The sequence below is a fragment of the Acipenser ruthenus genome, chromosome 14 (genome assembly GCF_902713425.1).
Source record: "Acipenser ruthenus chromosome 14, fAciRut3.2 maternal haplotype, whole genome shotgun sequence".
In the NCBI taxonomy this organism is placed as follows: Eukaryota; Metazoa; Chordata; class Actinopteri; order Acipenseriformes; family Acipenseridae; genus Acipenser; species Acipenser ruthenus.
In genome coordinates, this window is record NC_081202.1 from 19,943,189 (window position 1) to 19,967,147 (window position 23,959).

The following is a 23,959-nucleotide window of genomic DNA, read 5'->3' on the forward strand; positions in this document are numbered from 1 at the left end:
TTTCATAGAGTCATCTGTAGTTGGTAAGGTTTCCAGCCTGTCACTGAAATGTGTGCACTTCTGTACAGCAAATATATTACTATATGTTAAGAGCAAGATACAAAATACAATGACTTCAGTCCAAATAAGAGCAAATACAAAACACAGTACAATTTGATATCGGGGCAGTTCAAGAGCAGATACCAGTGTTGATAGTTACATCAGGGTTAGATACGAGTGCAAGTGAAATACAAGATACTACAGATTGGGTTAAGTGCAGGATTAAGTACAGTAAAATAGGGAGCAGATAAGTGCAATTTAAAGTGCATTAAGGCAGAGTGCTGTATTGTCCAGAAGGGAAGAGTTGAGTTTTACAGGTGTTGTCTTAAGAGGTGTGTCTTGAGGAGTTGCGTGGAGTAGTTACACAACTAATACAAATAAACAAAAAAAATATTTATTTGTAATTTACAAATCAAGGAATGGTTTAATATCATGGAAACAAAATAAATCAAAAAGCAACAAGAAGAATATACATTTTATTGATGCGTTGTAAGGGTTTGATGATCCTGTCCATATTGTTGTGTTGATTTGGTTATGTCTCTTGTCTTTTGAATGAAGAAATAAATGGCTTAATCTTGTGGCGAGTGAATAAAAGAAGGAATGCACTATTAGAGAGACTTACTTTATGCAGCAAGCACAGAATGTCCAGTGATGACTGAAAGTGCCTGTGGGCATTCTGTCCTATTGGTTTTCACATCCATTGCTATGATGCCCACAGATAGCCGGTATTGTTGTCAGTTAAATGGGATCATGAGTGTCTGAAAGGTGTTTGAGAATGAACTGAAAATCATTTTCACAAGTGGATGATTACTTCTGCCACATGTTAACCGAACTCAATCAGAATGGCCCAGATTTCTTAGACTGCATTAATTGCTCTTTCAACCTTGACTGAGAGTTTTTCTTTAAGGAAACCCTGTGCTTCCTGTATGTTCAGATCATTTTCATCCCAGACTTGGTTAATTAAAAAAAGCTAGCAGAAAATCATAATAATCATGTGAATCACACCTTTTCATTTAAGACACAGTAGAGCTGCCATAGTATTTTTTTTCAATCATAAAAAAACTCTGCAATAAGAATTCAACAGTCTCACTATACAATTGGTACTGGGTAGAGGTTAGCTCATCACAATTAAGGTGAGTTCTTTTGTTAATGATATATTTATTAGTTGTATTATAAAAAAAAAAAAAACACTTGGCAAAAATATGTATGTTTTTTAAACATATAGATGACAGTAAAAGCATACGATTGTGTTACTCCAACCTTAATGCATACTGTATCATAACTGAGACAAGTGCTGCCATGGTGTTGGTTTACATGATATAATAATGACTGAGGTATTAATCTGATGGAAATCTTAGCCCATTTGAGATAACACGGGAGCAGATTTAAACTGCGGGATTAACTTGCTGTGTTTATAGTGTTTTGTAAATCCCTGTGACAAGGCAGTGCTTCGCTGTTAATACCACTGGTGTTACTTAATCCTGTGTAACACCAGTGGTATTGCTGAGATAAACAGTCTGCATTAAGGGGAATGCCAGGATGCTGTCTCTTCATTAGGGTCTTCAGAGCCTGTTGTTTACTTATCAAATTCATATTGGTATTAGTCTCCATAAAAAAATTCTATCAAAAAGATTTTTTATCCGTGTTCTAGGGTACTGTATACATTTTGCATACTGAATGAGAAAAGAGAATGCTAGAGTACAGATATACCTTCTATACAAACATTCAATTCATTTAAATAATACATAATGCTATCATTTTACAGTGACAGTAAATCAACAGGCATTCAGACTGTATGACGCTATAGTACTGTAGATCAAGCTGGAAAGGCTGTAATGGAACCAGTATATATTATTATTATTATTATTATTATTATTATTATTATTTATTTCTTAGCAGACGCCCTTATCCAGGGCGACTTACAATTGTTACAAGCTATCACATTATACATTATTTCACATTATACAGATATCACATTATTTTTACATACAATTACCCATTTATACAGGTGGGTTTTTACTGGAGCAATCTAGGTAAAGTACCTTGCTCAAGGGTACAACAGCAGTGTCCCCCACTGGGGATTGAACCCACAACCCTCCGGTCAAGAGTCCAGAGCCCTAACCACTACTCCACACTGCTGCCCATATACAGTATATGTTAATGACCCATGTTATGGTTAAGCATTTGCTTTATGTTTTACTGATGGGTAATTGGACTACAGTTATTTCATGCAGGAATATTTGTAGATTAATTGGCTGCTGCAGTCATTGTTATATTTCGAAACTGATGGAATGTATCACAAAAATAAAAAAAAAACATTAAAATTAAAATCAAATTCTAGAAAACATTTACAGCAAATTACTCATGAGTAATGATAATTTGGAAACTTGAATAAAGCATTACAAATGTTATACCATACATTGGAATAATCTTATAATTCAACAGTGTCAGTATATAAAACTTTCTAATAAATATTTGTAATTTTAAGAAAATATCAATCTAAAATATCGCAATTACAAATTGCTAATACTTTCTCAGGCATTTTCTGTATTGCATCAAATGTCATTTATTTACATTGAAACGTAGCGGCTTGTTGGTCATGTATGTTTATTATTAAAATCCAACAAACCCATTAAAAAACATTCACACACTAATGCATCTATATAAATAAAGTAATCTATACATCTCTATATTCTGTTTTCTGTTAGGTATCTTTATGCACTTGGTCAGAAGGTTTGGAAGCGCTGGAAAAGGAGATATTTTGTACTTGTTCAGGTAAAGAATTTGACAATTTTGCATAGGGAAATGTGCTTCTTGGTTACTTTCTATAATTTCTTTATTTGTCATTATATATATATGACATGATTATTAAGTTGCGGTGTGAGGGATACCAGAAGCTGTAAATCCAGTGGATTTTTTCTTCTGCTGTTTGTTCAGGTTAGCCAGTACACCTTTGCCATGTGCAGTTACAGAGAGAAGAAATCTGAACCTCAGGAGCTAATGCAGTTGGAAGGATATACTGTGGATTATACAGACCCTCAACCAGGTACCCTTATCAGTGTTATATATTTTAATAACATTCAAAAGAAAATTTGACTTGAAGGCACAGGTGTCGTTGTCCATCAAATCAGCAGTATGATGGTCACTCTTGAAATCAGGATTTAAAGGATGTGTTGCAGTAAGAATACCTCTGTTAAGAAAGGGGAACAAGACTAAAAGACTAAAATATGCAGAAGAACACAGAAATGGGATTATGGAACAATGGTCAAAGGTGCTTTGGACTGTTGATGGACAGACAACGACGCCTGTGCCTTCTGCCAGTTCTGTTGTCAATTCAATGCATGATGATAATAATAAGGGAGTGAAAATGTTAAATATTTCCATGTTCTATTAATTGACAGAAGGAACAATTTGACTTAAAAATACTTCACTCTTGATAAGACTTTCTTTTTTCTTTGGTATGCTTAAAAAGTTAACTTTTCAATTCTGAAGGTCTTACAGGTGGACGAGCATTTTTCAATGCAGTGAAAGAAGGGGATACAGTGGTTTTTGCCAGTGATGACGACCAAGACCGAAACATTTGGGTGCAGGCAATGTGTCGAGCTACAGGCCAGTCTTATAAACCTGTTGCCCCAACACTGGCACAAAAACACAATTTCAAAGGTGGGAACCTCCACACAGATATGCCCATGTCTCAACTAAGTAAGTTTTTGCTTTATTAGGATTAGATTTTTTATTTAGGTTTTTACATATTACTTTGGACTGAGATTATTATCTCTGCACAAGCATCATTTAGTTAATGTAACCTGTAGCTGGGGAAAGCTAATAATCCTTGTAGAAACCAGCCGATTCTTGGTCGTTATAAACTGCTGTCAATGCCACAAGTAGAATCGTTGCTCTTTAATTAATGGCATGAAGGGCTAGTTATCTGTAGTGTTCTGACCAGTGCTGCTGCAGGCAAACTGAACAGCTAATCAGTCTCTGAACACATTGAGCAAGCCCATAGCTCCCAGCTTTCAGGGAATTTAGACAGGCAAATCAGCGTGGTCTGTTTCCATTGCTGTTCTGAAAATAGCTGCACTGTGCTAACGTATACCATTTTATAAGGGTCTTCAGGGACTAAAGGAAGGAGGCATACCTGACACTAAACAGTATGCATTTTATAATTGTATAGTCATCGAACTACAGTCAGCACTCGGATATCCATTACCCAGATACACGTCATTCACATTTTACTGCCCTTGTGTTAAGAATAAAATCAATCCCCATTATGTATAATAACAAATAAATGCACTTACCTGTCACACGTGATTTCTGACTCTCACCAGTTTTCTGATACAAAGCCCATCTCTACATTGTTACAATGTATCTGAATATCCGTCACAGCCCGCGTTTAAAAAAAGTTCTCTCTAATGCCAAATCAGTCTGTCTTGTATTGTGCAGTTACACAGCGCTTCGTCCAGTTTCACCTGATGAAAATGCAGCCAAAACAAAGCGAATGAGACAAGCTAGGGTAATGTAACAGTTCATCATTAAACAGTTTTAGATAATGTGAAGTATTTTTTATTTTTTTTTAATCTGTGACATTAGCGCCTTATCGAGCACTATATTCTGCAATTTTGAATACTGACTTTGGATACTGTTTTAATTCTGGAAACTGTGTTGATGTTTTTTTTTTTTTCTCTTAATCTTTTCATTTTGTTAAATTGCATTGCCTTATACTGCTATAATACATACCTTATTCAAAAGTATGTACTGTATTACAGTTAACGTTTTGGCAAGTGATATTTTCAAAATCATATCATTCTGAATTAAAATACTACTTCTGTTAAAAATACAGCACTGTACCAACAAAACCAATACAGTACATCTAAATAGAAGCCTACGTATTTTAAAACACAGCACTTTCAGATATGTATTTTTGATATTGTCTGTTTTTCAGGGAACGCAAAAAAGATACAAGGGTTGGAATGGGCTAAAATGAAATAATCAGGTATGCGTCAGACGTGTTTAACCGTCACTGAAGTCAAAATTTTATAGGGTCGGATACGTGAGTGCTGACTGTACCTGATAGGATACTGTATGATTCAAGTTGATATGCACATTAGAGCAATGCAATTATTTTATTTTGAAACATTATTGTTTTTAAGCAACAATGTTCGCTCAACAATAAATTAAGTTCGCTGAGTGGTGATTTTAGGATTCCTTTGACTACTAGATTTGTTTTATGTGAAAAATAAAACAAACAAAAATACATTTGTTATTGAAAGATGCCACTGACCTGAATTCATATCTTACTGAAGGTAATAACTTTTGTAATTGGTAAGTTGAAAATGTACCTATTTTTGATGAGGTTTTTCGGAAGTCATTGATCTTCAGAATGTGCATGGCAGAGCTGGTTGTATAAATCTTCTTAACAAACAGGTCTTGTAGAATGAACTTCTCCAGAAATGTTCTGATACCTGAAATCTTATTAAGCTATGTCAATATTCTGCCAAGCATTTCTTATGCTGCATTCACCTTGCTGAAAACTGTCACATGAATGTGACTCTTGCTTTGACAATGGAAAGCCAAGTGAGATGAATTTCAAGACATGAGACCATGAGTCCTTCAGCTTGGATTAAATAAGTACTCTGTCTACAATAATAGCTGAAAGTTGGATATGACATGGATCAATATGATCTCAGGCAACATTTCTAAATGTGACTGAAAATGTTAACATCATGCTTCCCAGATCAATATTGAGTTTTCCTATCTCTATTATTGGATTTAATCTGTCTCGTTTTCTTTAGAATTTCCTTTTTTTTTGTATATTTCTGGTAATGAACATAAAATGACCTACATCGGAATTAAAAGGGGACAAAGAAGGGCAAAGCCACTTTTGTAAGAAAAGGTCAATTCTAAGTTGATCACAGATTGATTTATGCTGCTATACACTTTAAAAGAAATGACGTGCTAATAAATAAATATCCCTCACGGGCACTGTAAGGCTTTTTTACCGTCTCTACAGTGCCGATAAAATAATTCACATTTCTTACATACCTAAAAGGGCAGTGTTAAGAAAAGCAATCACTAAGGCTCGCTTTTGATAGACCCGCAGGGGTTCAAGGCGTCGGAAGATGCATTTGTATAGATCAATCTATATTTGGTCTTTTGTGGCCATGTCCTGTAAGAAAGCGTTATCCAAAATGTATCTGTACAGAAAGCAAAAGAGCTGTTCTACTGTTGATAGCTTACACATTAGCCATTAGTTCATTTAGACTTCTCATGTGGTGAGCATAATGCAAAGCCTGAGAAATGAACCAGCCTTCATTGCTTTTCCATTCCCGACCATGTTTGCCACTTAAATCCATCTTCTTTTATCTCTGTACTGTATAATTAGTGTACAGTTCAATAGGTTTAATGCTCTAGTTGGAGCTTAATTTTAGAAGACTTAGGTTCATTGAAAATCATAATGTACAATAACTGAACATATCGATCTGACATATTTAAATTAATTTATAATTTACTTTTCATTATAAATCTTACACTGAATGCCTGCTTTGCTTGGCTTAGATTTGTGGTTTTAAAGAACAATAATTTATGAATGTATAGGTCGTTCAACATAACAGTTTATAACAAAAACAAGGACGCATTTATACTGTAAACTGTCATGTAAACTTGCTGTTGTCTTGCTAAACACTGTTGTTATTAATAACTGTCTAATATTATTTGTAACCCTTTAGCCCAGGCATCTGTTCTAAATGATTATAAACAATATATAAACATGTTATTAATTATGCTATTAACAATTATAGAAAATGATTAGAAATAATAAGACTATAATTATGTTGCTGTTTGGGTTTTTTTGCTATTGTTTATAATCACTAAACAGATAGCTAAACTAAAGTTTGTTTGTTTGTTTGTTTTTATTTATTTATTTATTTATTTATATATTGCATTTATATAGTGCTTTTTATACAAAAGTATCGCAAAGCACTGTACAGTACATAGCAGAAAAAAAGAACAAACCATAATATATTTGTATAGCATGTCACACATACAACTACCATAACACTATGTAACACAATTTTTGTTCCTGGGTGGTAAGTGTTATTTCCTAATGGCTTATGCCTCAAAAGTATAGAAAATGGCTATTATTCCCCACAAACTTTGCTTTTGTGACCAGGAGTGATATTTTGAAATTTACCTATTTCCAATGAGAATAGGCGAATTTGTGTCTTTTCGTTCACATAAAGTCAGAAAAAAAAAAAACATACAAATCCAAATTAACATGTATTTATACTAAAGTAATACAAAAATGACTACAAAAGATTTAGAAGTGAGTAGTTTTTCGAGATTTACGATTATACTGTAAATCACTTTCACGAATCAGCCCCCAAATGTAGTCTCCCATCATGTTCTCGTTATACTGTCCTTCATTGACAGCTCATCCAGGAGCCTCAAAGCCGTGCTTACCATAATGGTAACAAGTACCCGTCTCTTCCCCTGGCTCACTCGGTGCACCTCAAAGAGGATTACAACAGCATCAAGACCTTGCTGGACGCCTTGAAGTATGATGAGTACGGCTGGGACCCCCGGAAGGTGCTGATGCCACCTCTGCACATCAAATTGGGCCTTATGAAACAATTGGTCAGAGCTCTAGATAAGGAGTCGGCAGCCTTCAAGTACCTTCAAGACTTCTTCCCTAAGCTGTCTGAGGCAAAGGTCAAAGCCGGTGTCTTCGCCGGACCACAGATAAAGAAGATCCTGGAGTGCAATGAATTCCCCAAGAAGCTCACTAGTAAGGAGAAAGCGGCTTAGAACAGCTTTGTCGCAGTGGTTCGGGGCTTCCTGGGCAATCACAAGGCCGAAAACTATGTGGAGCTGGTTGAGACTCTGGTGAAGAACTACGGCACAATGGGCTGTAGGATGTCCCTCAAAGTCCATATCCTTGATGCTCATCTTGATAAATTCAAGGAGAACATGGGAGCGTACTCGGAGGAGCAAGGCGAGCTCTTCCACCAGGATATACTGGACCTTGAACGCCGCTACCAAGGACAGTATAACGAGAACATGATGGGAGACTACATTTGGGGGCTGATTCATGAAAGTGATTTACAGTATAATCGTAAATCTTGAAAAACTACTCACTTCTAAATCTTTTGTAGTCATTTTTGTATTACTTTAGTATAAATACATGTTAATTTGGATTCATATGTTGTTTTTTTCTGACTTTATGTGAACGAAAATTCGCCCATTTTCTCATTGGAAATAGGTCAATTTCAAAATATCACTGTCCTGGTCACAAAAGCAAAGTTTGTGGGGGAAAATAGCCATTTTCTATACTGTTGAGGCATAAGCAATTAGGAAATAACACTTACTACCCAGGAACCAAAAAAAATAAAAAAATTGTTACACGATGATTAAATAACAATATATGCATAATAATACAAAATCAGCAATTTTATAGTTACATTAAAACTATATAAGAAAGCCATTTTATAAAAGTGCGTTTTTAGTCTTGACTTAAACTATGACGGCCCTAGCTTCCCTGATAAACGAAGGCAGAGCATTCCATAATTTAGGAGCTCTACAAGAAAAAGCCCTACCTCCCTGTTGCTTTTGTTGACCCTAGGAATAACCAGCAGCCCCGCATCCTATGATCAGAGTGCGGTTTGGAAGGTATGGGGTCAGTGACTCCTGCAAATAACTAGGTGCTAATCCATTCAGGGCTATGTAAGTTAACAGCAAAATCTTAAAATCAATTCTATACTGCACAGGGAGCCAATGTTAAGAGGCTAAAACAGGGGTAATATGTTCACTTTTCCTGGTTTAGGTCAGAATTCTAGCGTTTTAGTCAGAATGTCACACGTTTTGGGACACCAGAAAAGTGCATTACAATAATCAATTCTAGATGAGACAAAGGCATGCATTAGTCTCTCAGCATCAGATACGGAAATAATTGGTCTAAGTTTGGCTATATTTCTCAAATGGTAAAAAGATACTTTAGTAACTTCCCTAATATGAGTAAAATGAGAGATCAGGATCAAAGATGACCCCCAAACTCTTAATTTCTAGTTTAAGTTTTGATGAGAGACTGCACGGGTTACCATATTGTCCTTGAACAGAAAATCAGATCAAATGTTCAATGCCTTAAAAATCTGTCAACCTAGTGCTCTATATGAAGAATTGTGGCAATGTGCCCCGCCCCTGTGTGCATTTCTGTGTTGTATGTTGTGTGTGGTGTGTTAATGTTGGTGTATAGGCATTGGTACACGGGATATAAATGGGTCTGTGTTTCACGTGTGATTTAAAATGTATAGTTGTATTTAGGCACGGGATTGACAATCACTTCACGTGCATTTAAAGTATATAATATGTGAGTACGAGGTTGCACATAATTAATTCACGTGCTGGGATTCAAGTGAATAATTAATTAGTAATTGAATCCCGGCACAACAGTATATATAGATGCACGTTTTACTCACTCGCGGTTGGGTGTTCGGTGAGTAGTGAACGGGAGAGAGAGGAGGAGAACTAAAGATAAATAAAGTAATAACAATTGCTATTGCATGCTGGTAGGACCAGCACAATACTTGTTTGTTTATTTTTACTCACCGTGTTCGTGTGTCTGTCCGTCCACCGTTTGTTTAAGTGTTAGTCCGTTTTGTTTGTCTGTTTATTTTGGCTAAAGTGCCGTGTCCTATGTTTTGTTCAAACCTTTTTATTTATAATAAACCGGCGCAAGCAAGCGCCTTCATCATTTCACCTCATCTGTCCTGTCTGTGTTATTTATCTTCTGGTTCTGGTGTCACCACTCAGCCAGCCGTGTGACAAGAATGTATGTATGTATTTATGTATGTATGTATAGCGCATAATTCCTTTATATTTAAATAAAGGCTTTTGACATAACTGTTCTTATATAAATAACAACACCTGTTGAGATTTCTCTCTTTCTTGGAAATGCGGCACATTTCACACTGGAGCCAAATGCTTTGGTGTATTAGGCATGAGTCTAAATAGGTACCTTACAATACGGTAGAACAGTTGTGAACATTACATGATGTTGCTAAAATATACACAGTCTGAAAATGAAAATGGTGGCTAAATAGGTTTATGTTGTTTTGGTGCTTTACAACAAACACTGCAGGTAGTACAAACTTGTATTGGTCTTCCTATGTTTCTTCCAGGCCCACTAATGGGAAAATTGTAATTTTAATGATACATTTACCAATAATCTTTCTGTCCATCTTTAGTTGGTGCTGTTTTGAATGTATTCTTTTCTTTCATTTCCTGGGTGAGCAGATTCAGAACGTACCCAGAAACTTGGGATGGATGAATTTATAGCTGCTGATCCCTGTAAGTGTATGCACACTGCCCTGTTTCAAGTGCTTCAGAAGCAGACTCTACAACACAGAATGAACGATTCCTTTTCTTGTCTGGTGAGTACAAAGCGGTGGAAGAAAAAAGGGTGCCAAATTGCTGTTATGAAGTCGTCCTAACCTCCAGGATCTCTTAATAGTCATACTCTGAGTTAGGATAAAGGATTACAATCAATTGGTTTCAAATATGAAATGATATACTCCAAGGCTACTGCTGTGCCACTCAATAGAGAAGATAATAGACTCAAGCTGCCTCTAGACTGTGGTTTATTGCTTCTCCCAGAGAGCTCAACAAGGGCAGAAGGCTTAATTATAGACAGAAGACTGTATAGGATTTACTAACACTGGTACTGGCATTTGAAGGTGCAGAATGGATCTACCAGATGCCAGACATTGTGTCATTGTGTAATGTTGTCCTTTGTTTTAGATTTGAATACTAAGAAAATATGGACAAATCTGCAAAAATACAATGAATGTTAAATTTGTGTCTTGGTTACAGTTTTTAATCAAAGCTTTATTCTTCTCACCACCACAGCAATGGGAAAATCTGTTCATTTTCCCGAGGTAGTAGTGTAAAGTAACTAAGGCATGATGCATACTGTTTTAGGAAATTGAACTTGTGCGATCTACCTTCATTGTAGCTTTATAGATGCACTATAAGAAGCATTTTAGGGGCAGCAGTGTGGCGTAGTGGTTAGGGCTCTGGACTCTTGACCGGAGGGTTGTGGGTTCAATCCCTGGTAGGGGACACTGCTGCTGTACCCTTGAGCAAGGTACTTTACCTAGATTGCTCCAGTAAAAACCCAACTGTATAAATGGGTAATTGTATGTAAAAATAATGCGATATCTTGTAACAATTGTAAGTCGTCCTGGATAAGGGCGTCTACTAAGAAATAAATAATAATAATAATAATAATAATAATTTTACTGAGAGCAAAATTATGTATTGCAAGTGACTGCGTGGGCGCTGTCTGTTGAACTGTGACTAACGTCATGTAATACCAATTGTAGCAGGGCGGTAGAAAGCCCTGCTCTTTAAATATATTATTTGTTTATTTTTAGAATGGGGTTTCCCCCTCCGCCCCTGTGTTATTTTGTATTTGTGTTTTTTGATTTATTATTGTGTTTTGTTATTGTCTTTGTATTTATTTAGAAATGCATTGACGACGTAGCCGATTATTTGTTTTGTTTAGTAGCGTGGATGGGTAGCCCCATCCAAATGAAAAACCTCGTGCAGAAGGTGGCCATCTCCCGAATTAATATTAAGTGATTCATTTGTTGCTAATGGGGAGATGGTCACCTGCACAAAAGCCTGCAGCTCTCTGCACACAGGGTGGGTGTTAGGAGCGAGAGCGGAACGAGCGAGAGAGAAACGAAACAGAAACGAAACTTAAAAGTAAATACAGGGTCAGTGAAGGCTACTGCCCAGCCTGACCTGGATCATTTCTTGTTTTGTGTTTGTGGTTTTGTTTAAACCCTTTATTTGGCTCTGTGAGCAAGTGTTTTCTGTTTAAACCTTTTTATTTATTTTTTTGTATTATTTAAATAAAACGGAGCACGTTGCGTTTGTTTTGAATCTGCAGGACTGGTGTCAGTTTTGTTTGGTTTCCTGCTTCAGGCTTGACGTCACCGCACAGCAACCCTGTCACACAAATATTTAGCTTTTTGAGTAGTATATTTAGCCACAGGAAAAGCCTCAAGGTAGATTTAGGGAATCTGTGGAAAGCAAATGTCACTTTTCAAAAAAATCACCCCAACTTAGAATCTTCTTTTCCCTGACGGATTCACATGAGTGTTATCCCTAAATCAGGAAATGTTGAGGGAAGTCATGCACAGCTGTAATGTAATTACACATGTTCAATTTTCTACTCTCTCTTAATAGTACATTTACCTTGTGAGACATACCTCTGCTTTTGTTTGCTATATAGAGTGCAATTAAATGCTAATGAATTAGAAATAATTTACCTCTAGACTTCAAAAGAATCATTCTTAATTAAGGAAAATAGTCCTCATTCCAATTACACTACAGGTACCTAATATAGACCATTTGAAGTGTGTAATTCTAAAACACAGTTTAATAGACGTTTAATACTGTATGCAAGAAAAACATTTTTACCATTATGAAATTTAGTATAACAAAATTAAAATAAATACTATTTCCAACAAGGCACATGTTTCCTATCAGATCCTGTTAAATTCAACATCTCACATCTTTAAAATACTGCAATAATGACATTTTGTTTTTGTTAAAATCAGTCAAAATAGGCCAAATAACTGCTGTTTTATGTGAAACTGTTTACCAAATTCTATTTATGAATAATTGAATATATATATTGCATTTTTGCAAGAAAAATACAAATTATTTAAATTGATTTGGCAGTCACAGCATTATTATTATTATTATTATTATTATTATTATTATTATTATTATTATTATTATTATTATTATTATTATTATTATTGTTATGATTTAATTTTTAACATCCATAAAATAAAATAAATTGAAAAAACTTTTATTTGTTACTTGTTTTAAACTTATGTACAGAGGCCATTTCACACAGAAATATACTTGGGTAGCGTTCAAAACAAATGCTGAATACTGTACTCAAAAGAAGCATCATTGTCTGTGTGTTGAACACTGTCTCTCAGACTTTATTTTTTACTTTGAATATAAGCCCAATGCTGCAATTGCCTAATCAGTTTAAATACTTTGTATTTTTCTTGCAAAAATGCAAGCTGACATATGTCTTTTCATCTTTAAACATAATTAACATTCAGAAGCAGATGGGATGATTGCCATTACATGCCCCTCCTCCACGTAATCCACTCCACTTCATCCCCATATTTGATTAACTTGTGTAAATATGAATAATTTCTATTTCTAAATAGGGAGAAATAAGTACAATATCTTCCTGTCTTCCAGGATTTTGTGCAAATGTAATTAAATGTTAATTAAACAGCATGTCATTTAACAGCTTTGTAAACAGCGGGGTGTCTTTTAAAACCACGTTATACATAAAAAGATCACCAGTTAACTGTAATTATTGTAATAATTAGAATGTTTTTCAATTTATAAAGTTCCTTTTTGAGTTTAATGCCAATGTGCCCAGGTTTTGAATAATTCCTAACAAAAAAAGAAATGGTACTGAAGTTGAGTTCAGGCAATTACTATTTTAATGTTGATAACTGCATGGACAACAGATTGGACAACTATAGTTTGTCTCTCAAGGCAATAATAAACTTAAAATGCAATTATTTCTGTCTGTAAAAGACAATTCTTTTGACTTTTTATCTTCACAGTAGTATATAGAGGGAATATAATTTTTGTTTTGTTTTGTTTCTTTTTACAGAAATTAAATCTGAATGTAAGAAAGTGCTGTAAACATTAAATTGTACTTCCAGAGTGGATTGTTTCTACAGATATCACATGTTGGTTGGCAGCAATGTGAAACAGCTCCTATCAGTCAGTCCTTACAAAGGTCTTTTCTAATAAAGTCTATCTAATACCACATGAACTCCCACCGAGCCAATAAACCCTACTCTTCAAACCCATGTTTACATTTGATACAATGCTGATATTTTTCTTTAACAGTTGTAAATTGTAATTTTTATAGCTGTGACTTCCTACTGAGTGTGGATGTGTTTGATAAATATATGTTTATATTGCTATAATACCTTGTTTTGCATGCAGTGCGTGGTTAGGATAGAAACGAAAAAAACATTTTCTATGGACTGTATTTGAGTTCTGTTTACACCAAAAGCATGCATAGCAGTTTTCATAATAAAGTCTAGATTTTATACTAGACTTCTAGGGCTGAAAATAAAAGCATACAAACAGTCGGGGTCTTTTCCCATGTTAGTACTGAGGTGCGTGTTTGTAATGCCACAGAAGGTATTTGTCTATGTTCCTACAGTAAACTATTTAGCAAGGTTGCGACACTAGTCTTGTTGGCCTCAAGCAACAGCATATTTACGTTAATATTGAACTCCCTTAGGTCTAATGGCCAATACACCAGGTTAGTGGGCTATTGCACATCTGTTAGGATTTCAAATAATGGAACTACTGTGTTGTTTAGGTGTATTTAAAAAAAAAAAAAAGTGTGTGGTCTAGGATACAATTGAAGTTTGCTAGCCATTTTTATGAACAACTCTTGGTTAAGCAATTGTAAAATCTATTCCATCAAACCCATTATAATAATGACAGTACTATTCATACCTTTTAAATAATATTTAAATAATGACAAGGTTAAAAAAGAGGTATAGAACGAATCTTAAAAAATAATACTCCAGTAAACAATCTGTTTTTCCTTTTTTTGAATGAAATCCTTACACATACCATTTAAATGCTTTTTACATGGTACTACATAGCTACATAGTATGTATATAGAATATGTCATTATTTTACAATGTTAGCACAGCAAATAAATCTGAAATGCGATGATTTGAAGTTGTCACTGAACGTTATTGTCTCTGTTTAGGGCTGGTTCAGTCCTGGCCAGGTGTTTGTGCTGGATGAATACTGTGCCCGATACGGAGTGCGGGGCTGCCATCGACATCTCTGTTACCTCAAAGAGCTCACTGAGTATGCAGAGAACAGTGCTGTGATTGACCCCACCTTGCTTCATTACAGCTTTGCCTTCTGTGCTTCTCACGTTCATGGAAACAGGTAACCTAATATCCTAACACCCACTGGAAATCAATAGCCTACATTCAGAGAATGGGTAGACATTTTCTTTGTCACTAATGCACACCTTTTGTTTAGCTGTTTTTTATTGAGTGCTTGACTGACGTGGAAAGGGAATGCTTTGCATTTTTACAAATAAGCTTACGTTCTTTTCTGTTCCAATTTGTATTCTGTAGCTGCATTTTAATGAGTCAGGCTTGGGACTAATCATAATAAGATTGTATGACAATTCTTGGTGTTTGTCAGTAATTTTAACCATTTCATTGTTAACTGTTTAATACATGCAGAATAGTACCAAATTATCCAATGTAACCTTTTGAATTGTTTATTTATTGTTTGTTTGTTGTTTTGCTCATTAAGATGTTATCTCTAGTTTCCTTTGTTTTGTATTAGACTCACAGAAAAGTAAATATAAGTGGAGTATTTTTCTCCATTTGAAGTTAATATACAGTGCCCTTGGAAGCTATGGGAGTGAAAAATGAACTCCCTGGAGACTAAGTTCCACAATATATGTCTGATGATTTTGGAGATTAGATTTCACTGTGGTTGAGTTTTTGTTTGGCTAAATATACCCAATTGACCAATATGAAGTAGTCTGATGAGCGCAGTCTGTAGGAATTTCGACCTTTCAGGACATAGAACAAATGGTGCAAACTTAACACTGTGTTCATGTGACATTTTAAATTATTATTATTATTATTAATAATAATAATAATAATAATAATAATAATAATAATAATAATAATAATAATAATAATAGTTGTTGTTTCAAACAACAAACACAATCAGACTGTTTATCAAAGCACATTTAGTGCATTTATTACCGAACTTAAAATAGTTAAATATTACTTTCAGATTTTTAAGATTTAAAATTCATGTCAGGGAAGGAAAGTAATGGTATGCATTCTAGGTTTAATAATTCTTATTTAATATATTATTTTAAATGATTTATCAGCCACATTTTAAAAGAATAAAATAATGTACATTGAATCTTATGTGACAGGGTAGCGTCATGGCCTAGGCTGGCTACCTGCAGGAAAGAGACCCAGAGACAGAAAGCTGCAGTTTAAGTGCTGGTGTGCACATTTATTTAACAAACACAGACACATAAACAGGAACAAATTAAACATGGCGCGAGGGCCAAAATAAAAGGGATAAACAAAAGAGTAGGTCTGGATTCTTGTGGGTGGGTTAGCGGTCGGGGTTGTGGTGGAGGTGGTCCCCTCGCCTCCTCCTTTTTTAGAAAAAACTAATTGTATATAAAGCATTGTCCTTTTTAGCGAACATTATTAAGTGATCTTTTCTAATAATGGCCCAATGGTGTGGTTGTTTTTTGTATTATTATTATTATTATTATTATTATTATTATTATTATTATTATTATTATTATTAGTGTACATGGTGTATGATAATTTTCCTTTAAACTTCAGTGTTTTATAGTCTTATTATACAGAGTAGTGGCACGAGAACCATGTATAATAAGATTAGATTCTGGTGTGAAACCCGTATATAATTAGATTGTCTGTGTATAATAAGGTTGACGATAAAAGTGTCAACTTCCAATTTTAAAAACTACCACCAGTACTTGAACACAACAAAACACTGTCAATACCAAAACAAACAACAATGGCCCGCAAATATAAAGTTTTATCCGCAGAAGACTGGGAGAATAACGTAAGTACTCTTAATAAAATAATAAGCAACATACATTTTTGTTTACGAATGTAAGTCGCCCTGGATAAGGGTGTCTGCTAAGAAATAAATAATAATAATAATAATAATAATAATAATAATAATAATAATAATAATAATAATAATAATAATAATACATATAGTAAAAAATGACCTCAGCCACATGCCCTCCATGGGATGTTACAGTGTAGACTGATGGCTTCAGAAAACACAGGCTATGAGTGACGAGAAAGTCATCCAACTCCACCCTCCAAAAAAGTCAAGCGAATTTTCTACTCCAATTCTTAGTAATAATATATGTCGTTTTTCCCGTGCTCACCCACCCTTGCCTCCAAAAATATTTCGGAATGAAAAAAAAACATGTATCTTTTTAAATTCTGTTTCACAGTCTTATTCTCAAAACTTCTTCAGTTGCTTAAAATAAACACTGCTAGTTCTACAATTTCTGTCTGTTATGTCACCAAACAATATAACAAATAATATACATCTACAACCGAATTAGTTCCAACAAGTGAGAGTTCAAATTTCAAGAAGAAAAGTAGACTTTCTTTCTTTCTTTACCATATAGACACAGTAGGACAGATTGGATATAATCAATTTCTTTATGTGTGAGAGGCTCCTGTTGGCAGGGGTATTTGTCTGTTGCAGCCCTTCGTATGTTCTATTATCTTTTTCTCTGCCGTCATGTGGTCCATACCAGGTGTCATAACTACTCCCACCTCAGGTCTTTTTATTTGCCATCTGCTTGTGTTCTACAATAAGGCCTTTAAGGGGTGGGTTAGGGGGAGAGGAAACTGTGAATCATTTGTCAGCTGTAATTTTTAAACTGTATTTTTTTTCAAGTAGGACATCAATTACAGACCAGTCCAATTAACTCCAGGAGTGAAGAGAGGATAATAGCCTTCCCAAGTTATTAGTGTTAGTACAAAAGCATATGGATTATAATGACCTTGTGCTTACATCTTTAAAGAAAATAATTGCATTGCTGCACATTTAAAAAGGCATTATAATTATTTAATTAAAAAAGAAAATGAACTTAGATTGTTATTAAACCTGAAGTCCAAGGCATTTCAATAAAATGGGACACATTCTGCAATCTGAATTAAAATGAGCATATTTACTTTTTTCAAATATGTGTATTCTGTATATTCGTTAAGTGATTAACAGTCTATTATATTCAATTCTATGCTACATCGTATTTAAAAGCCCACCATTGCTCATATCCTTTTCTGCAATAGCAAAGCTACGAGATGCAGATACAAATAGGACTGAGACAGGCATTCTGGAATCCAATTTTTGGTAATATAGCTTTGTGAGAGTACTAAATCTAATTTCTGGTCAAATATGTAATACAATTTAGAATGTTTTGTGCTGATTTAACCATTTTGTTTGTTTGTGCTGTACCAAATCTAATTACAAAAATTGCTCTAAAATAGCCAACTCGACTCATTTTGTGGAATAAAAACGATTGTGTAAAGCCATGAAAAGGTTCAATTATCTTTTAGGTTATCTTTTCTGCAAAACTATTTTCTTGGTTTTAGGGTGGATGCCTTTCAGTTTAAAACTACAGGTACTAATTTTATGTAGGGTGATATCCTGAATCATAATTGACTGAGAGAATCATGGAATACAGCTGTGTACTAATGACACATGGCCTCAGTATAGCAGCCATATTAGGTCAGCGGTCAAGATCAAATTCACCAGAATATTTGCCTCCAAATATGAAGTCTGAAATGATCTCTGAGATATGAGGTGCTGCCAGTGCAATGTGTATGTGACAACCACATACCTGTAGGTTTGAGGTCTCATTTTTAATTGCCACAAGCTACCACTAGTGATGCTATATTTTGATTTGATCTGAACTGTAAAGTCTCCCTTTTAGCTGCTATTTATTTATTTATTTATTTATTTATTTATTTATTTATTTTCAAATCTACTCTTTTCAAAAGTTTGTAACGAAATTGGCCTAATAATAAAGTTTGGGTGCCAGGAAAGTATATATAAACTTCCCAATAAAAAAAAACAACTCGTTACTCAGACCTTGTAGTAAAACTCAGTTTCTACCTACGCGACCCTACAATATAAAAATTGCAACTGACTCTTGATAACTTAAGAATAGGGTTTTTAAATAAACACCAATTAACATTTATTCCATAACCAGTACTGTCAATCATGTTCTTTTTTTACACACTACACACAACACACATTTAAGAGCATTCTTCCTTGACACCTTTAGTACTCAATTAGTTCCCAATTACTGATAACATATCTATTAAGAAACATACAATGGTATATTTCTAAATTTACATAGTCTCCGCATTATCCTAAGCATAGCGTAAGCAATTAAACTGAATAGCCAATAAGATTTTTTTTATAGTTAAATGGTAATTAAATTACTCATATTGAGCCCTCTTAACGGATTAACTATGGTTATTCCTCGGATGCAGTTCTTTACACACAGCAAACATTCACAAACCATCTATATCACATATTGAGAAAATGGCAATTCAGTTTAACTGATTCATATGCAAAGAAACTATCCATATCACAGGTTGTGCAAGTATCAATTCAGTTTAACTGATTCATATGCAAAGAATCAATTTTATGCCCTTAACACAAACATTCATAAACTATTCATATCACAGGTTATGCAAATAGCAATTCAGGTTAGCTGATTCATATGCAAAGAAACTCAGTTAATACAGTTTTAAAATGGAGAGAGAGAAAAAAAAAACATTAGTATGAAAATAATCAAACACTTTCTTTAAATCTGGTCATAAATATACCTGGTTTCAAACAGGCAATATTTTCCAAGTCATTACACCAACAACCAACATACAGATAATAAACAAGCAGTTTGCATTAAGGTATGTAACAGTAATAATGACCGAGAGGCTATAATAAAGTCAAGCAAAGTAAGAAAGGAAGTGACATAGATCTAAACAGTCATTTTCCCAAAAAAGAAACGACAGGAACTTCCATAATACTGGTTAAGTCCCGCTACAGTTGTCAGTCGTCCTCCTCAAATACATGTGCAGGACAACTCTATAACAATCCAGTAGGGAACAAAAAACACAAAAAAAAAAAAAAAAAAAAACTCCAAGTTTCAGTCTCGCCAGTAATAGAGCAATATGCAGAAAACTCCAGGTTTGTCCTGCTAGTAATACAGCAGTATGAAAACTCCAGGTTTCAGTCTCGCTAGTAATACAGCAATATGCAGAAAACTCCAGGTTTCAGTCTCGCCAGTAATACAGCGATATGCAAAAAACTCCAGGTTTGTCCAGCTAGTAGTACAGCAGTATGAAAAACTCCAGGTTTCAGTCTCGCTAGTTTAAAACAACAAGCAGAATCCACGTTGCTTTCACAGACTCGTGCAACAAACCACTACCCGCAGCTTCAATTGTTTGAACAAAAAAAAAAAAAACTCAATAAGGATTGCTCTCCACGCATTAAATAACCATTTGTGTATTCGAAATTGCAAACCGTGTCGGCGTCTTCACTGGTCCTGCACGTTTCAAATCACTCGGCATTTTATTCCTCAATCGTTGACTTGACATCATTCCTGTCCCAACGAGTTTCCCATACACAAAAACATCCGTGGTGTCAAAGCTAGATTTCATATATTAATTAACAGTAAGCTTAGACACCAAAAAAAAAATAAACAAAAAAAAAACTATTACAACTTATTGCCATACTGCATTCTCTCATTCTCTCTCTCTCACTGCGTCAACTATTACGTCACTTCCTACGACCATCCTCTCTCTTCCTCCACCCGACGTCTTTATACAATTTTAAAATGATTGACAGCCAAAGAGGCTAGTGCTGAATTCAATACGGCACAAGTTTAGTCTGTTTTAATAGGGCTTCCCCTCCTCATATTTCACAAAAATCAAATGTTTTGACCTTAGTATCTGTGGTTTATAGTAAACTAATACAAACTCACTTTAGTGTTTCTGTAACTGATAACACTTAGGTAATGTAACTGAAAAGGTGAAGCTTCGCTTTATCTCCCAATATTCCAGAAACAGAAACCTGAGCATATGATATGACAGTTTTGTTTCAGACATGATGGTAAACCGACAGAGTAAAGTGACAGATTCCCCGGAAGTGATTGAGAGGAGCTGTAGTGCAGGTTGACAGGAGTGACATTCTACAAACTTACCTTTCTCACTTGTCACTTTCTGTACCTATAGCGCGCTCTGCCGTATCTGTCACTTGCTATGGGGAGGCTGCATATGACAGAACTATTTACCTCATCCCTTCAGGCTTCAATCCCCCCTGACATTCAACCATGAAGGTGAAATGTACTTAAACATTGCAGCGCTTCCATAGCTGTCAGTCTTTTAAGGGGACATGACATGTACTAGACCTAAAGAGAAGAAAAAAAAATAATAACTTGTATTTGCTCATTCACATTCAATTTATTTAAGTTACTGTTTTCTTAACATTACCCCAGATTCTTCTTGGTTTGATTTTGTTGTTGCTGAAACCTTCACTTCAGAGTTCATAGATGTCAGTCTCATAGCCATTAGGACTGAAGGATTCAAATAATAATAGTAATAATAAAAATGAACTAAGACTCAGTAAGTAACCCTTGCCCTTAAAACGCAGCTGAAGAAGAGGAACGTCGTTCCTCTATCTAAGCATCTGGTTAACCTGTCACGACCCTCTCTATACCAGGTCAGTGTTATCCGTGCTCAAACATAGTTCCTTCATTTCATTAGGACAATACAGTTGTCACTGACCTGTTGTCTCGCTCTAGTGAACTCTGACATGTGCAGCGGAGGATTATGGGAAGTTTGATAGGATTTAAGAGTGATGCTTAGACTTTGGAAAGCTACTTATTTTTATGCATACACAAAACAATGCAGATTTTATACCAGATTATTTGGTTATGTTTTATGTTGCACAATTTACATTGTAATGCTTAATTATACAATAGATCGATAACCAAACAGGGTGTAAACATTTCATGCATTCTTTAAAATCTTATTTGACTGATCATTTTTTAAATTTCTTTCTTTCTTTCTTTCCTTCTTTCTTTCTATCTTTTGAAAGAGTCATACCAAATTTCTCTTTTTTGATACAGATTAATCAAGGTATTTAGTTCTTTTTAACACACACAATTTGAAGTTAAAGGACTTGTGTGCAACAGGTAGCATTTTAAATGATTTACCAAAAATCCTAACAGGGTCACAGTGACAGATTTGAATGTTGATAATGCATCACCTTAAAATTCTCTCAATATAACTTTGCTAAACAAATATGTGAAAGTGTGATTTACGAGTTGATCCAGCTATTTGTAATGAAAAAAAACAGTACCACATTTGTATTTCTATTTATTAAGGTTGTACCAAATAATAATAAATAAAAACATAGAATTAAATTGTAGTAAAAGGAATAACATGGATTTAAAGTACAGTAATCATGTGTGTAATCATTTGTTCAGAAACAAAAGAGGGTATCATGCTTGACTTGACAGGTGGTTTAATTGGGTACCACAAAATGATGAAGGTATTCTAAATAATTCTTATTAAAGCCCACTGCTTAATTGGTATTTGTATTTCTTAAACAACACCTAACTGCTCTTTTGCAAACCTCTGTTCACTGCATGTAGTGCCATGCACTGCATTTAAACCACTTATGTAAAAGATGGGAGCAGAAGTTAAATAGGCAATACTTAAACCTGCTGTTGTACAGGGCATATCAAAATTGTGTTTTAGGGAAAAATAAGCTGTTAAAAGTATTGTGTGCTGTACAAACATTAAAAATCTGGTTGTTTTTTGTCAAAGTTGGGGTTGTGGACTATTACTATTATTCTGATTTAATTTTTTTTGCAAACCTAAGCATGTAGACTGTGGCACACATTCTCATTAAGATAATGCATTCAATGTACAGATAGGTATATGTTGTACACAGCTGATTACTGATGTGTAAGAAACCATTGTATTTGTGACCTTTGTGTAATATTTCCCCTGTGGTGGAGTAACTGCAGATTTAGAGGGCTTTATTTCACAGCAGGCTGTTTGCAATGAGGAGGGCTACGCAGGGAGTATCTCCCAGCTTCCACTTTAAGATTGCATGAAAAGAGATTTACTTTTCAGTCTGTGCAAATGCTTAGAAAATCCCCAAACAGCATTGCACCTCTTAGCTTACAAAGTTCAAATCTTGTGCAGGTCTTTCTAAGGAAAGAATATGAAATCGCTTTCCTTTTCTTTGGCTTGGATTAGTGTTTCTCAGTCAGTAGGGGTTTTTTTTCATTGATTATCTGCAGTTTCAGTGAGAGGAAAAATGCAAGTGGGTGTTAAGCATAGGTACAAATTAAATGTGGATTTAACTGAAAATCAAAGGTATTTAGGATAGTGTTTTTGTACTTATTTCACCATTTAACATATTATTGTGGATGTATCTGTTATTTTGATCTACATTTTATTGCTACAGATTTAAACATTATTAAGTAATGAATACTACCTTTAAACACAAGCTCAACTTTTCAAAGAATATGATTTTGTATAGAGTACTGTGATATATTTCTGCCAGGAAGCCATTATTCAGAATGTCAGAGATATTAAAATAAAATGGTCAGTAATATTCAGAGTGCCACATGGTTTCCTTTCTTTTGTACCAAAGCATTTTCTTTGAAATCATTTTACAGGCCTGATGGGATTGGAACAGTGACCACCGAAGAAAAAGAACAATTTGAAGACATAAAAAGTAGACTTTTGTCTCTTCTTGAAAACCAGATCGTCCATTTCAGGTACATTTTCTTACACAATATACTGAAGCACATTAACCAACAACGGATGTACTATCTTGTTATGTCCAGGACTTGTCAAAAAACTAAAAAAGATGCCATACATTTTAGCGATGAAGGATAAATAGCACAACTGTTGTATTTTGTTCTATACAGTACAGTGCAATTACTAGGTTTTTAAGTTAACGAATCACCCCCTACCGCTGTACCTACATAACATAAAATAAAAAATGCAGTGTATATAGCACACTCCTTTGTGCTTTAGGAACAGAACAGTAAAATAACCTCTCTTAACATGGATTAAATTGTAATTGTTCCCCCAAGTTCAGAACATGAATAGAAGAAAAACACAAAACAAGCATTTTTAAAATGCATGTTCGTGGTGAATTCGTAGAGAGAAATGAAGAAAAAAAAATTACAAGGTTA

At 34.6% G+C, this 23,959-nt stretch overlaps 1 protein-coding gene across 13 annotated transcripts in view; it reads left to right on the forward strand.

The window, feature by feature from the left end:
* Positions 1–23,959, forward strand: part of LOC117419891 (calcium-dependent secretion activator 2-like) — a 159,095-nt gene that overhangs the window by 77,353 nt on the left and 57,783 nt on the right. For 12 of the 13 annotated variants that reach the window (XM_058986045.1, XM_058986049.1, XM_058986046.1 and 9 more), the window contains exons 9-14: positions 2,748–2,814; positions 2,977–3,085; positions 3,532–3,741; positions 10,327–10,463; positions 14,882–15,069; positions 23,435–23,536. In XM_058986045.1, coding sequence (XP_058842028.1) covers positions 2,748–2,814; positions 2,977–3,085; positions 3,532–3,741; positions 10,327–10,463; positions 14,882–15,069; positions 23,435–23,536 — 813 coding nt within the window. The remainder of the gene's footprint in view (positions 1–2,747; positions 2,815–2,976; positions 3,086–3,531; positions 3,742–10,326; positions 10,464–14,881; positions 15,070–23,434; positions 23,537–23,959) is intronic. The other variant, XM_058986050.1, reaches the window with a different exon arrangement.